The sequence below is a fragment of the Morone saxatilis genome, unplaced genomic scaffold (assembly GCF_004916995.1).
Source record: "Morone saxatilis isolate NCDOM2014 unplaced genomic scaffold, NCSU_SB_2.0 Contig10, whole genome shotgun sequence".
Lineage (NCBI taxonomy): Eukaryota > Metazoa > Chordata > Actinopteri > Moronidae > Morone > Morone saxatilis.
In genome coordinates, this window is record NW_023339652.1 from 7,364,829 (window position 1) to 7,381,635 (window position 16,807).

General features: G+C 40.4%; 1 protein-coding gene across 1 annotated transcript in view; it reads right to left on the minus strand.

Moving 5' to 3' along the window:
* pcloa (piccolo presynaptic cytomatrix protein a) overlaps positions 1–16,807 on the minus strand; it is a 59,233-nt gene that overhangs the window by 14,760 nt on the left and 27,666 nt on the right. Inside the window, exons 7-18 of the mRNA XM_035679814.1 lie at positions 15,144–16,687; positions 11,545–13,615; positions 9,636–9,683; positions 8,904–8,986; positions 8,557–8,632; positions 7,274–7,399; positions 3,932–4,040; positions 3,751–3,815; positions 3,074–3,258; positions 2,449–2,499; positions 2,232–2,362; positions 587–613 (exon numbers count right to left, since the gene is read on the minus strand). Coding sequence (XP_035535707.1) covers positions 587–613; positions 2,232–2,362; positions 2,449–2,499; positions 3,074–3,258; positions 3,751–3,815; positions 3,932–4,040; positions 7,274–7,399; positions 8,557–8,632; positions 8,904–8,986; positions 9,636–9,683; positions 11,545–13,615; positions 15,144–16,687 — 4,516 coding nt within the window. The remainder of the gene's footprint in view (positions 1–586; positions 614–2,231; positions 2,363–2,448; positions 2,500–3,073; positions 3,259–3,750; positions 3,816–3,931; positions 4,041–7,273; positions 7,400–8,556; positions 8,633–8,903; positions 8,987–9,635; positions 9,684–11,544; positions 13,616–15,143; positions 16,688–16,807) is intronic.

Genomic DNA, 16,807 nt, shown 5'->3' on the forward strand with positions numbered 1-16,807 from the left:
GGTTTGAGGTAAGATTGTAGGAAATGAGTAAGTATGTAAGAGTTAGTTTGGTAAAGACAAAGACTAAAATAATGGAATGAATGAGGACTGCAGAGCGTGTACTGAATGAATGTGGCGGGGCATCGGGGGTACAGTATGATGTCAGGGCATGATGTAGGACATTACTGAGGGGTTTTAATCACAAAACAGGGACAAACTAAAGGGTCCAGTTCAATGTTAGGATTTCAAAATTACATTGGTTAGGAACAAAAACAGACCATCTACCAGGACAACACAACAGTTAGCTGGGAAAACGTTAATTGTCAGCATAGGGGACTATATGTTTATATGTAATATGTTAAAGAGATGGGATGTTAATATTTAGGGATTCAGCTCCTCTAAAATGCAATGTAAAAGGACTAAGCCTAAAGGTGAGTGGAACATCATGAGAATATGGGGACCAGGGAAAATGCATAATTTAAGGGAGTTAGTGGAACTGACTTGTAGCAATAAGCTTCCGATCAGTTAGAAAACGTACCTTCACCAAACTGACAACCAAATTTCAACCAAAACAGAACCAAAGTACCAAAGTGGGCAAGTCACATACCTGGCATTCTGGACAACCATGACCTGACTGAGGGGGTCCAGCATGCATTAAATATAAAGAACAACATACAGAAACAATAGTCAGAGGGAGGATGGGGGCTCAAAGAGAGAGTCTATGGGCTGTGTGTGGGAAGGGGAGATAGGTTTAGTGTGGGATTTATTAAGTGTGTGTTTAGGAGAAGGGCAAGAGCGGGGAACTGTGCTGTGCAGCGGTGGATTGAATTTGTGCTTTAGTGTCTCATGAATAGCATGTATGTGTTCTGAGACGGCTTTCAGGTGATGTTACGCATCCATTGGCAACCGAGGTGGATCTGCTGCTCATGGGTCAGAGTGAACAGCTGATTGGATTTATAAATATTCCCCATCCTTTTGTAAGTAAGCACAAAATATAATCTAATTTTCATTATTTGTTAGCTTGAAAATCATCATTACTTTACAGAGCACCACTGTGTACAGTTGAAAGGGGTATTTGTTTAAAATGTGAAAATCCTAAGGATTAGCGCTCTAATTGTAAGTGTATTACTTTTGCCAAATACGACTATTATTTTCCTCTTTCCTGGTTGCTGTGCATTAAACTATTATTCATAACCACCTGTTTCACTGCAGGAGCTCCATTTGGTTGCCAGGAAATCTGTGATGCAACTGAAAAGCCTCTGTATGGATTGCAGTCAGTGCTCTGATAGCTGTGAGCGTGTCCATGTATATACACATGTAGCATATACACGAGTATTTGCACACATGTGTTTAAGTGTGAATGTTTCCGTAGTCACTCTCAGTAGGGTGGCTGCAGGGCTTGTTTGTGACACCCTCCCAGTTCCTTTAGTGTAACCCTAACCCTATATAGAACCCATAGTGGTGTCTGCACCTGCACATTTCAAACTGAAAGCATGTAAGAGTGGCCTCTGCAAAGCCCACAGCCATATATTATTGTTTTTATCTGAAACGATCCCAGGAAAAAACACTCTCTCGAGGGACCTCATACGGCAGAGAAGGTGGGAGACTCAATTACATTACAGCGCAATCACAGTGAGAAGAGAGCCCTGGACTAAGGAGGGAGTGTGGATCGTATTGCAAGTAAATATGAGAGCTATTGATTTTGACTGCACTCACACCTACAGTAGAACACCCATCAACAGGGGCAACATCAACACAAGAACACTAGCAACTTCATATCATTTACATAATGTTTGTGTCATTCAGCAGCGATAAGGGCCTGATGAGTCCCCTAACAAGGAGTTCATATCACATAAAGCCACTGGAACTATATAAAATATAACCTGATGGACCTGATGTGCAGTGTATAGGTGCTATGGAATTGATACCAAAGAAAGGCCATGTGCTGCACATTGAAAGATGTAATGGTAAGCCAAAATCAATTGTACATCGATTTTAAAATGAATGGAAATTAGGTTTGAGCTTAACAAAGTGACTGCCTTTGTAGCCTGGGAATATCTAAGCAGGTTTATCACTCAAATTCCTTCTCCAAAAGTGGCTGAAAAAGACAGAAAACTATGAAAACAGTCACATCTTACACACTTCTATCTCTCCTAAATCAACAAATTTTGTACGGCTACAACATTTTCTCATTTTGTATTCTGTTCTGAATTACTGATGGTGTGTTTGGAGGTTTTACACCCTTGACTCACCCTCTCCCTGGTAGGAGATACACTTTAACAAATGGGTCAGAATAGCCATTGTTGTCCCGCGGGACAAGGTTTCTGGCCTGCAGGACGTGAACGATCAAGTTGCCAAGCTGCTTGTCGTAGTGGATTTGAAGCTGCAAAAAGAAGCACGTTGAATTACAATGGATTCCAATGCATTTGGAGGGAGAAACAGTGTAAGTAAACTATTATTTCAACAGACCTGTATCTCTCCAGAGATGAGGTGGGACTGGGTCTTCGTTCCCTCTGCAGTCTGTAAGAGATAAGGCAACATGTTTAGATACTGCTGGCAAAAATCTGTAGGTGGATACTGTGTGTTTACTGGTGGGTGTTCATACTGTACAGTATGTACTGTACTGCGCTGTGCTTTATACAGTGCTTGAGGCTAAACTTCGTGTTAAACTCTCAAAATGTATCCATCTGTGCATCTGTTTTAATATTCATTTTCGATAAGTTACAAGTGGTGAATTCTTACATTTTTATTCCTTACCAGCATCACAATTCTTTGCTAAATGTTAGATTTATAATAAAGGAAAAGCTGCCAAATGTGGTAGGTTTTATATGTTCCAAACTATATATAGATATCAATAAATGATTTTTAAGATCATGTCTTCCTAAGCTCCCTGTGAAGTTGGTAACAATGTTGTACGTTAACGGAACAAAAACAGAAGAAGTGCAGATACATGAAAAACCTGAAAGCAATTTGTTCAGTTCAATGTAGGGATCAGTTTCACAATGATACTGTACTTGACCAACACTATCCATTCTTTAAAAATGATGAGCTAAATCATTTTTTGAGCTGAACATGGAAAACCCTCTGGACTTGCCTTGCTGCTGTGGCGTTTCTTGCTGACGGATGGTGACCCTGGCTGACCAGGGCTGGAGGTCGCTGAGGTGGTGGTGGGCAGGCCGGAGGAAGAGGTGGAGGTGGGAGCCTGTTGCTGGGACACCTTTTGCAGCTCAGCCGCCAGTTGCTTGGGGTCAACACCTGGAGACCTGGGAGGTCTGTCACCTGGTTGGGTCACACCAGACACACAATAGCGTCATTATGCAAAGGCACCCACATAAACCCATGCATGCAGACAAAGACATGAACACATACAAAGTATTTGATTGTCCACAAAGACAGTATGTGAAGCTGGGACAGTCCAAGGCTTTCAACCATTAACCCCCTGGTGACCAGTCTGGTTCTTTAACTTCTATGTTTCAATCCATTAAAGGATTAAAGAGGAAGAGAGCAACAGAAGAAGTTGGATATCAAGGATTTACATTGTGGTAGCTCTTCTGAGAAAAATGTAATGTTCCCAGTGTAGTGCAGATAGAAATAGGAAATAGGCCACAAGTACTGCATGGCTGAACTTGAGAAAAGAAAGAATTGCAGATGAAAGCGGTATGAGAAGAATTGAAAAACTGCAAGAGACAAAAGTTAATTTGGATCTACTGAGAAGGCAAGGGCGGTGGTGGAGAAAAATTGAGAAGCAGCAGTTGCAATTCTCTTGCTCACCTTTGCTGTGCTCCTGGAAATCCAGGTGGTCAGACCCATCAGACTCAGCCAGCATGTTGAGATCACTGAAAGACAGAAAAATAATGTGTCATACAATTCAAAGAAACATTTGAGAGATAATTAGAGTGTAAAGAAGGCATGTGAAAAATAGAAAGCAGACAGCGACAAAGGTTATACTCACAGTCTGACACACACTTCTGCCTCATTACACGGCTGTCCGACGAGCCCCTGTACCTCTTCATAGGTTTTCCCCGTCAGAAGAACACCATTCCACTCCAGGACTTGCATTCCTATACACAGTAACGAATTTGCACACAGCCACAAACAAGAAAACAATCAAAAATACAGTAAATCATATTTTCATCCATATTTTCCAGTATACAGCACAAACATTTCACCTCAAACCACAACAAAATCAAAGCCTTGAAGTGAGTTGAGATCAATTCATTTTAAAACTAAATTGACCTGAATGAGGAGCCAGTTCGGGGTCTAACATCCATACTTTGATTACATTCACAGTGAGGAATCGTTTGAGAGAAAACAAGCTTTGATTCTTCTAGTGAAACGACATGTGCATCAGACTGCAAGCCAAAACTGGAGCGATAAATGCTGGTGACAGCCCAAACAGCAGCTGTGTGACAAAGCTGCTTGTACAGCACTCAGGCACAGAACTGGGTTAAAATGAACATGAAAATGGCCTCATATTGTTTCAGTTATAATACTATAATTTTCAGCACAGCACTTCAAACATTATGGCCTGGAAAGAATAGAAATTCCAATCTACTATAAGTGTCTCACAGAAAGAACCGACCATATATTTATATTTAATGCAGGAGTGAAAGCTTATAAGGATCCACACAGCACAGCAAACCCACTGCATCCATCAAAACACACCCTGCACACTGGCAGGACTTACACCGTCTGAAACAGCTCATCAGGAGGGTCTTCTGTTTGCGACGATACTCTCGAGCTGCATGTGTGAGTGACAGGGAAGCTTCTGTAGTTTCACCTCGGTATAATTCATCAAATTGTTCACACTCTATGACTTGTGTGTGTGCTGCAGTTTGCAAAGGAACTTGAATTTCAGTGATCAGACCAACAAACATGTATTCGTACACACACTCTGTCCCTCTGTGACACTAAGCCTCTACGCCTGTTGAATCTGACAACATTTCCCCATATTCGCACCACGGAGGGTGAGACGGCGTGTTCCCACTGGCAGAAGTACTTTGCAGCCATTCTGCTCAGTGTTGATGACAGGGTTATGGGTGTTATCATGGTTGAGTTGTCCTCGTGGCTAACAACACCGCAGATGCATTCTGACTCTTGGACTGAAGCAATCATCAACAGCTTCAGCCTATACCATAGACCTCTTTCAGTACAAAGGCTTAATGCATGAGACAAGTATAGAAAGGGCTGCACAACGATGGCTGAGACAGGGTACGGTTACAGTAATGGGTAGCAAAGGGTATAGCGAAAATAAGAGCAGAGATACAGATAAAACTCGACTGATCCCAATGTTTCCTTGCGGTATGAGTTTCTTGAGAGGAAGCATTTGACATAAACAGTTTGGTACAATAAAATACTACAAGTATGTAAAAGTTATGCTAATGAAAAAGTCTAAGATCTATTAAGTCATCTGCTCCTGTACTTTTCCAAGCATTAAAATCATGATTAAGGCCAGAGAAACCTTCAATTAAGGATCTTGTTTAATGCATGTAACATGCCGTTGTGATTATGCAGAAGATGGTGCTTGGTACTGATTTGTTTGAAGTTTTACCTGAAGTGACTAATCCTCATAAAGTGATAGAAAGCTGATTTCTCTTGTACATTTTAAAATATTTGTTTTGTATTTTTCTCAGACACACTAGCAGTGTGGCTCTAGGGATGGTAATGCTGAACAGGTGCAGATTGCTGTGAAATTTGCTACAGATATTCAAAGTCCCTACAGAACAAATTCTATTGACTTGGTGATCCTCAGTTAATCGTCCATCATCAGGTCAACATTCCGATTTGCCCAATAAACCTGCAAAATCAATGACAATCCCGTCAGCCTCAGCTGTACTTATTGTGTTTAGCGCTGATTAGCATTAACCAAGATGGTGAACATTACACCTGCTAAACGTCTTCATGTTAGTATTGTCAATGTGAGCGTTTTGGCATGCTGATGTTAGCATTTAGCTCAAAGCACAGCTGTGCCTTATTAGTGCCTCACAGAGTTGCAGACTCCTAGTTTTGTTTTTACATGATCTACAATTATAGTTCCCCTGCTTCGCAATAAAATGTGTATTTTTTGTGTTATCAAGTTACATTTCGGATTTCTAACTCCCACTGTGCTGTAAAAAAAAATCTGTAAGCCATATGAAGTGCCAGTTTTTCCATTATTGTTCCCAAATGTATTTGTTTTATTTGTATTTTTTCATTAAGAGCTTTTACCAGATCCCTCTTAGAATGTCCTCATAAAGAAGCAGAAAAAAACACAGAAGAAACAGCAATATACAAAAATGGATTAAAAAAAGGAAATGGAAGGAGACACAAACAAGAACAGAAAGTATGAAAAGAATTGCCCACGCTCAAACACACATCCACAGAGCACAGACAGATGGATAGCACATTACACAGGTCCAAACTGGATTTCTCTCTCCCTATCTCACCATTCATAGATCACCAGTGTGGCAGCTTCAAAAAGGCTCAAGCCACAGCTTTAGCAATTGACCAACACCCTTAATGTGGATCACCACAGAGATTAAAGGGGGCTATGTGTAGACAGATGGACTTGACAGATGGAATTATTTAACAGGTATTATAAAATAAGCACAAAAAATGCAGTTTGACAGTGAATAAAAAAGTATTGTAATTGTGTAATATGTATGTATCATCTAAATCTATAGTGCAGCATTTTTCTTCTTTCTTTTTTTACCAAAAACACAATGTCTACTTTATAAACTCTCCACCCCACTAGCAGGTTATATTCTCATTTTTATGAAATGATTAGAAATAGTACGGTAACCCCCTTGACCCCTTGTAAAACCCAAGTGTGATTTTTTTAAAACTTCTGTTTTTGTAGAAACAAATGCCAATCGGTGAGCTTTAGAGGTGCAGGCATATCTTATTACTTTATTATTGTTACCTTTGGACTGAGCCAGGCAAGGTTCCCCTAGTGTACAATCTATCCTGGCAGTACGCAATATTTTGTTTCAGGCAAAGTCTTACCCAACCTACTCTGCCTTTGATTGGCTTACCCTGATCCTTACAATAACCATAACCAATGTCACTCCTCATGCATAAACCTAACCAACCAAACCAATGAAGGCAACAAGTATGGCACCCTGGGAAAAATGAAAATGGCATACCATACAGACTTGAGTGATATCAATTATAATGAAAGCATATTTCCTATAAAACATCAAAATTACATTGTCAAAATATCCTTTGTTATATATTCTCTTTATACCTACAAACAAAGTTAATTGCATAATTTTTCTTTAAACAAAGGGAAGTCTAATTCGGTAAAAGAGCTTACCTTCAAGAACCTTTCCTGTTTGTTCTGCGGCTCCACCAGGTAGGACTTTGGCAACATAGGCTCCAATGTCTCCATTAGAGCCAGGGACCTCTTTCCCTCCGACCACACGGATACCCAGACCATTTCCTGTTTGGGACCAAAAACAAAGACTAATGAGTGTGGCGCAATTAATTAGTCTGTAGTCTCATTGGCACTACTTTTTTTGTAATGTCCACACACACACACACACACACAGACACACAACTACAATAAAAAAGGATAAAGTGTGGACAGTGTACCGCTCTACAAAGTCAAAATGCATACATTTGATGATACAACAGATTTTAAAAATAGTTCAAATGCACATGCAAGATCAAAGAACACAAACCAAAGGCATTTTAAGGTAATATACTGGTTATACGACAGCTATAGGTACAAAGGCATTACAACCTTTCTCAATTTGCTTGCCAGCTTGAAAACCTTAAGCCATTTATCTCATTTCGCTACTTCTGTAGTTGCAGCTCTCTACTTTTATAGAACAGTATAGACAATGGCATACATGCCAATCCACAGGTCACATATAAAAATGGCCGTCACCTAGACAGAACCAGAACTCCCCTCGTTTTACAATATAAAAACAATTTAACATGGTTATGGAAGCAAGAACAAAACGACTGAGGCAAAATGACTCAGTTCAGCACCAGGTCCTCGTAAACAAAATTCTTCCTTTGTGGGCTGTTTGTTAATTGTGTAAGATAATCCTGAGTGTGAGTGATACACCATTTTGAGCATGGCAATGACTGATGAGCGTGGAGAAGAGCCAAATCAAAAAGGAAGCCAGGAAATGAAATGTCTGCCTGCTTTGAGCCTGGAGGAATGGTGTGATGGAACGTAATGGCAGGGGAAGTGACTTGCCAGTTTCTTGAGATCTGGCATGAACATCAAGTAAATAAAATGCATGAAGCATACCAGTGATGCTCTGTAAACCTAATGAGATGTTATGATCCATATTAATATGTACATTTTACTGTCTCTAAAAAATAAATAATAAATAAATAATAATAATAAATAATTTTAAATCTATTTTATAAGCATTCAAATTCAATTGAAGGAAAGCAATGTCTGTGCAGTAAGCAGTGCATATTTGATGCAGTCAGTAAGCACTGGGGTCAATAGTCTAATGCATGCATCACAGTCAATAGCACATTTGCTTGTAATACATGCCTATTTGAATGCATATTATTCTTCCTCTTAGCATGCTTCTGTTGTTATTGAATGAAATGGAGTAAACTGTGGTACTTTACCTGAGACACTGCGGTCTTTGGGATCCCTCTGCAGTTTGACCCTGAGGTGAGGGAAGGGGTAGTACGGGCCTTTTCCCTGTGGCCCATACACAATGGTGAGATGTCATGTATGTACAATGCATGTACAAGGTAAATGGGAAACAATTAAGTATGGATTCTTTGCAACATGGACATATGTGAGGCATTTAAATGCCTTGCGTTATCAAGTGAGATTACATACCACATATAGATATCAAGATGAGTGGGTGCATGCATTTCATTACTGCTTGGACTTGTTATACAGTACATGTGAGAAGTTTACTACAGAGTCTGCATGCACAGTATGTATGTGTTTTTTCTTGTTTCACCTGTCTCTTCTCTTGTCCGTTCTCTGACCGTCCGTCTCTAGGTTTGTCAAACCAGTCTGTCTCTTCTCGTCTAAGGTGGTAGGCTTCAGGGATAAAAACAAGCACTACTTCAGAACCAATCTGAGAACCAGGACTTTTTCATCCTATTATATAGGATGGGTTTCTTCAGTTCATATAAAGGTGACTGCATGCTATTAAACCAAACTCAATTCATGAAAAGTCTATGCCAATTAGTGATTAGGATAAAACAGAGGGAAAGCAAGGGCCAGAAAAAGTGTTAATTATTTCACTTGTATGTGAAAAGGGGAAAGGATGCCAAGCACATTTTTCACAGGTATTACAAAATAAGCACAGAAATTGTAGTTTGAGAGTGAATAAAAACAGTGTTAGTACAAAATGTATAGCATAATCTAAACCTACAGTATGGTAATTTTCTATTAATGTAAATGTTGGGTATGTACATATTTTGCATTATTCACTAACTCTAATGAATAGGAAGTGAATGTCATTCTTCTAAAACATACAGTATAGTATGTAGATCTTATTATATTTTTGCAATCACGGAAATGTATTTATTGAATTGCAAACAAATGTGATATTTATTTGCCATTTTATGAGAATCTTAATCCTCCCCAACATTTCGCTCTCATTCTATGGTGATATGCATTTGAGTTGTGGTGCACGTTCATATGTTAGCTAATGGATGACTAGAGAACTGAACTAATACTCTACCATTGGTTGCATCGTCTCTGTTCAAAGCCATCAGGGAATCGCTTAGGGCTGGAATCAAGGCAAATGGGTTTACATTGCAAAATGATGGGATCCATATGAATTTATTAACAAGTTGTTATTTCTGCATTCAAAAAACTTAGAACTGGGATCTTAAAAGTTTAAAACAGAAAGATAAACAATTGCACCTCTATTAGAATCTGAACTTTCTAACACTGTCACATTTTCAATCCCTTTTCATAAAAACACTATCCTCAGCTTGGACATTGCTGCTTTGATTAAACACTCCATAGAACACATAAATTATTAAAATGGTTTTAGTCGTGACTGACTGACTGAGAAGGCAATATATTGCTTATAAATTTAATTGATGGTTTATGGTTTTACCAAGAAAAACATATCCAAGTTATAAAAGAGGAGATTGCAGTAAACTGATTAATTTTATGTTCTCGCTTAAAAAGTTAATTATCTTTCCTGTTGAAATTAGACACTGTTCAGCACATTTTCCAAAAACTGGGTCCTCTTAGTGACATCAGCTCAGAACAGCTCAAAATGAATGATGCTTTAAGTAATAGAACAGTATAGAGAAACAAAATTGTTAGCATTTACTCAGCAGTTAATCTAAATAATTAGATTGTCAGTAATATTCTTGCATAATGCATTAGTTTTTCATCAGATTTGTTTTATAAATCAAAAATACAGGAAAAAGGGCCCATAATAACAATGTATTCATTTTGATTAAAGTGAGGTAGTAATACTTTTAGGAAATGCCGTATAAAAAATTGTAAAGGAAGCGTAATAGGCATAAATGTATTTCATGCAACATAAAGTCCACGATGTATCACAATACATACAGGCAAGTATTAAAGACAGGACATGCAAGTTAAAGTGTTATATTTATTACACACATTTAAGTGTTGCAACCAAATATCATGCATCTCAAAAAATACAACGAAGGTCCCACTACTTTGACAACAGTATCCTGCTTTAAACTATTTTTTCTAGGAATGTCATAATTTGGAAACCGTTTGATGTCACCTATAGTTTGGTATAATAATATAACCCACAAATATATGTATATACTTAAATATGATCATGAAATACACCAACATTATTAACTACCTAGATTATCAACTCTACAACTATTGTAGAATCCAAAAATATAAACAATGTACTATTGACTATGTTAATACAATATACTGTAATTTTGAGGGGTAACTGCATAAGAACTGGTTCAACTGACAGACTTCTGTCCCAATTATGTACATTTATCAAGTGGGGAGGCACTTTTTTAGTGTATCATTTCTGGGGAAAAAATGTTTCTACATCTGACCTAATTAACGGTTATTCTGCTGTTGTGTCTCATGCCTTGTATCATTAACAAGCAAGATTTGAAAGACTATAAGAGTATAAACAGCTACAAATGACAGCATGCTCTAAATAAAATGTAGACTGCTTAAGTGAGGAATTGCTATTTGAGAAAGGAAACCTCCCACACAATGTAGCTGTAACATAAAGTTGGACTGTTAAGTGTCATGCAGTGAACTAATATGGGAAAATGTTACACAATATCGGGAATGCAGACACAAACACAGTGCATGCATAAAGATACATTGAAGCACACCCTCTAAGTCATTGAGCAAAATGTACAAAGGCATGCATGCACCCCAGATATCAACTGATTGACAAAAAGTACTGACACCAGAAAACAAAAAGAAAATACATTCACCACAGTTAAGGTTAAACATGGAAACATGAAAAACAGACACATGCAGACTTTCAATAAATACATAAACGCTACATATTATACACAATAGTACCAAATGCAAGCAAGACAAACCATAATCAGACACTGTCAAGGATGACACATTAAGTAGTAAAAGAGTGACCATGTAACAAGTCTTTTTTTTACCTTCACTATCTGACATGGTGCCCTGAAGGTCATCCAGCAGCACATAACCCCTACCCCTGGTTGGCTCCTCCCGGATATGTTGCTGCTGCTGGGAGTCCTGCAAGGACAGGCAGGAACCAAACTGGTCCCTTGAATCAGCTGAGATGGGCGGTAAAGGACCCGCTGATGCACGGGCCATGCCCATAGGCTGTCCAACAGGGCTCAATGGACTCTCTTCCTCTGAGTTCTGGGCCACTATGGGTATTCTGCCACGTCCACTTTGCACAATGGGAAGGCTGGTGGGTTTGGTGCGACCAGAGGGGGTTTGATAGCTTGGTGCATCTCCAGATGCTTCACCGTCTCCTTTAAGCCTCAGTGAAGAGCTGGAAGGGTCTCTTTTGATAGACAAGTCCAGGCCATAGCAAGATGTGGGCCTGGATGAGGGTCTTGAGCGACTACCACTAGGATAGGCAGAGTCCAAACCTAAGCTCTGGCCCAAGTTTAGTGACCCAGCCAAGTTGGCACCTAAGGTGGACCCCAGGTATTTTTGCTGCTCTGCAATATTCTTACGAAGGCCGAAGGTAATCTCATCCTGCGAAAGCCGGCTGGATCTTGGGGATGCACTGCTAGACCCAAGATAGCTGGTATAGTCTGTCTCCAAACCTCTGTTGTCTGCAATAGAGGTATACTTGGAGGATATCTTAGGATCTAACAATGGAGCCTTATGTTTTTGGTACAACATGGATGCTGGGAGTTGTTTAGCTGCCTGCTTCTCTAGAGTAAGACGACTGATGCTGTATTTATCTGTCTTCGGATAGTGTCTTTGGGAGTAACTAGAGATGCCAGAGCTTGGGGTATAGTAGTGCTGGGAGAGACCTGTCAGTTGTTCTAAGCTTTCTGTCCCACCCGTACTTCTCCTAAACTCTTGCTTGAGCTGCTGCTTCAAGAGTTTCAGTTCATAGGGTTCCTCCATTGTATCCTCTTCATCAGGTGTCTTTCCAAATGTATGGAGCCTAGAAGTGGAACCCAGATAGTCAGTAGACCCCAGATCTGCAGCACTTCTGCGCAGCAGCTTCTCTGCTTTAGCCAACTCCCTCTCAGCCAGACTATAAGATGAAGACAGACCTGTGGAGCTCTTAGCCAATTCTGCAGCATCTTCCAGCAACATGTAACTCCGAGGTGTATGGTGATCTACATCTGTGTAATAAGGATCAGATACAGCTGACATGGGGCTACGTGCCATACTTCCCACATCCAAGGCTCTGAGGTCAAGGTGGTTGCCATATTTGTCGTACTTGACTCCCAGGTAAGCTGATGATGTAGGATCAGGCTGGCGGCTAATGACTTCATATTTAGTTGCGTCCAGCTCTGACAGGAGAGCTGCTTGTCTGGCAGCTTTTTGCTGCAACAAGAGCATTTGATGGTAACTCTGCTGCTGGGAGCTAGTGAGCGAGGGCACAGAGGAGTAGATAGAATGAGATTGATAGGACTGGGGAGTCTGGTAAAGAGACTGTTGGTATTGGCTTTGAGGGTATTGGTACTGGGAGTATTTTCCATACTCATGCTTGGTTTGAGGTGGGACAAAGTCATCCAATTCTGACTGAGGAGCTGTCCTGGGACGCTCAAGACCATGATCTTCAATCTCCTCATCTTCACCACCTCCACGCCCACCTCTAGTCTCTCGGATGTTACTAACCTCACTGTCTGACATGTAGTCTCTGTCCTCGGCAACACTCTGTAAGTAGGCCCTTTCCCTTTTCTCTCTCTCCTTCAGTAGCACATCTTTTCTACGATTAATTCCCATCTCCAAGTACCTAAGCTTGGCATCAATCTCTTTCTCCTCCTCATCGAGCTCTGCTTGTCTTTTGCGGAGCTTGGAAGACTCACGCTCCACCAGGTCTAGCTCGCGATCAATGTCTTGGAGGATCTTGGCACGTGCCATGTTGGAATTGCGGCACATTCTTCTACGGGCAGAACCAGTGCTATATGCTGTTTGGCCAGTGGTTGTTGACTCATCCTCTGATGGTGGATTGGGGAGAGTCCTCTTCACTTTCTTTTGAGTTCCTGTTGGTGTTCCACCTGAGCCTTTCGCCTGTATGAAAAAGAAACAAAACATTGATTAGGACGGTACAAATTTGAAAGAGTTTTCTTAATCCACAAAAAAATATTCAGCTGGTTATGTAGTCCTCAGAATTTGAAAAATTACTCTCTCTGAACATTATTACTCATTTATTACTTATTGCTTAATTTTGCATGATTTCAATTATGTTGTCAAATAAAAAAATAGGAAAAAGACATCAATTCCTGTCTGTATAGTGTTAATATAAAGTAATGAATATAAATTAGGACATGTACATTGGGGAATTTGAGTGTATCAAAGGTTATTGGAAAACACAGTTTTATTGATGCGTCTCAGTAAGATATGTATTCTTGCCCATAAATGTTACCCGCTGCTATCTAAATTGTACACTCCTAAGTGTAGTTTGAAAAGAGGTAATTTATTCACATTGAGCCTCTATGGATCTCTGACAGCTCAGTATTTTCATGCAAGCTCAGCTTATTTCCCACCCTTTTTATGTATTTATGAGATTCTCAAGAGTGAGATGCCCAGGCAGAAAACTGACTTCCATACCCCATGAGGGCCAGGAGCAACATAGGATGCCTAAGTGGATATGCGTAACCTCTTCAGTTGTTTCTTTTATTTTCCTGTATATATTTTCATATGTCTCTCCACAAACCAAATTTAAATTAGAGCTCTGAATATTACTGTATAGAGTGTACAGGATGGAAACAGCATCTGTACTACAGATGAAATGAAGGCTCAGAAAATAATAATAAGGTCTTGGATTCATCATTCTCTTTAATCAAATTTTTTTCTTTTTTAAATTCTTCTGCATCGCCTATATTAAGCTGAATGTAAATGAATGAAAATATTTTAAACAGACATACTTATTATTTTATATTACTTATATTACATATAACTTATTTCAGTACTTAACTCTCTGACTACTTTAATCACCTTGCTTTTTTCTTCAGTAAGTTACTTTTTTTCTACACAAGCCACGCACACACCTACTCTGGTCTGTGTTTCTCTCACACCAAAAAACACCACTCGGGTTCGGGACTTTTTTCATCCGTGATTCCGTTTTAATAACAGTAGCGACGTGTGGGAAATGGCTCGTTGCAACAGCGCAAAAGACAATGTTAGAGAGAAGTGTAAAAATAGTTTTGGTTCCTTATGAAACACTGGAATAACATGGAGGCAGGGATTTCTATTTCGTATAAGGTGAGTATCTCTTGTTCAATGATGGCACTGGTCAAATTCTGTAGCCACAAGTTTATATGACAAGATGAATAAGAACCATGTAAAACCTAAATGCCCTAATACACCAAAGCTAAGATACATTCATTGGAGCTATTGCCATGGTATTTTATGAAGAAATAGTTCAGGTCAAGTTGGAAATACCTCTCCAGATACATCTAAATTAGTTTTGCACATTATTGATAAAACTAGCAGTTTAAACACAATTCATCATCTTACAGTTAAAATAAACCCTCTCTTGTGTTTTTGTTCGCCTATGTTCTTTCTTATATAAAATGGAAATTAAAGTGATACTTACAGTATAACTATCACCATACTGGGTGCCAGATGTCGCCCTTTCTTCTCCTGTTGGACTCATGGGCTTAGGGTCAGACATGGATCTCTGCATGGCTTTTGGTCCCCTGGGACTTGCTGGGGAGCCTTTTGAAATATCTTCACTTCCTCTTAGCTTTTGTGGGCTTGTATCACCCAGTGATTTCTCATAGGACACAAATTCAAGGGATTTGCTAGGGGATATACAGGGGGAAATGGGGGAATAGAGCACTTTGGGAGATTTAGGAGGGGCTTGAAGTGTAGAAGAATCAACTTTGAGGTTAGGAGACTGGCCTATTTCTAAGGGGGTAGGTCGTTTCTTTGGTGAGGTCCTTTCAGAGTCAGACAGCTCCATCCTGGTGTCCATTCTTATGTTCCCCTCTGTATCGGTTTGTATAGAAATCTCAGTGTGGGCTTGAAGAGACATCTCTGACTGCCCACCCCTATCACCCCTGGCAGTGCGTGGCCTGCTTTGACGGCTTCTGGTCTGAGCCTCCCATTCCTCTTGATCCTCATCATCAGTCTGCACACAACTGTCAACACTCTTTTTAGCACTTCGCTTTTTTCTCCCTGCTGTGTAAGCTTTGCTGACTGCCTCATCCTCTTCATCTGTCTGACACCCACTATCAGTGATCTTTCGGGCCAGCACTGTGCCATCGGGTCCTAAGACAATTGCTTCCTGCAAGCCATGTCCTGGTATGTCCCCACCTGGGTACATCTGACGAAGCTTTTGCTCTTCCAGCTGAAGGCGCAGTTGTTCTTGGAGTCTCTGAATTTGCTCAAGCTGCTGCTGTTGTTGGGCATAGGTTTCTTTCTGCATCATAAGGTGAGCCTGTCTTTCCTCTTCTTGTTGGGTCAGGATGTGCTGCTTCATGGCCTGGAGCTCTTCCAGTTCCTTTTGTACCAGGAACTGTTCTTGCTCACGGAACCGCTGAATCTCCTGGCGCTCCCACTCTAATTCCTCAGCCAGGCGCTGTTGCTTGAGTTTCTCCATCTCTAGTCTCTCACGCTCTGCCTGATACTGGCCATCCCCAGGAACCATGGGTGAAGACAGAGCCTCAAGAGAAGCAGCTATGGCCTCCAGGGATGCATCAGTGTAGGTGTCAAGGGATAAAGAGGTTGTTGCCGTAGTGACAGAATGGGCAGCAGTAGTACCCCCTCTAGAGATCTCCAGATTGAGTGGGGCATCACCTTGGTCTTCTGTTGCAGCAGTAGAGATGGTGGACAGGAAACTGTGGGATCGTGTAAGAGGCAAGTTCTGGAGGTTAGAGAGGGAAGGCATGGTGTCGCTGGTATGCATACCTGACAGGGTGTTGTATGTTGTACTAAAGATGGACCCAGGTTGGGTGGTAATGGCATATGTAGACGGTATTGGTGCTGCAACAGAGGAATAGACCACCCCATTTGATGACCTCAAGACACTGCTTGTACCAAAGAGTGTACCAACAGCACTTGTGACTCTGGCTTGGGAATAGGGTGGAATTGTCATTCCTGCGTAAGTCCCTTTCTTGGAGTAGTCAACAGCTTCACCTGTCAAAAGTCAAAAATATCAGTTGAGTCCAAATAATGCAGAATTATTCAATATCGAAGCAAGCCATGCCTTATCCAAATTATGAAAAAAGGTGGAAAAGGGGAAAAAAAAAACTCCAA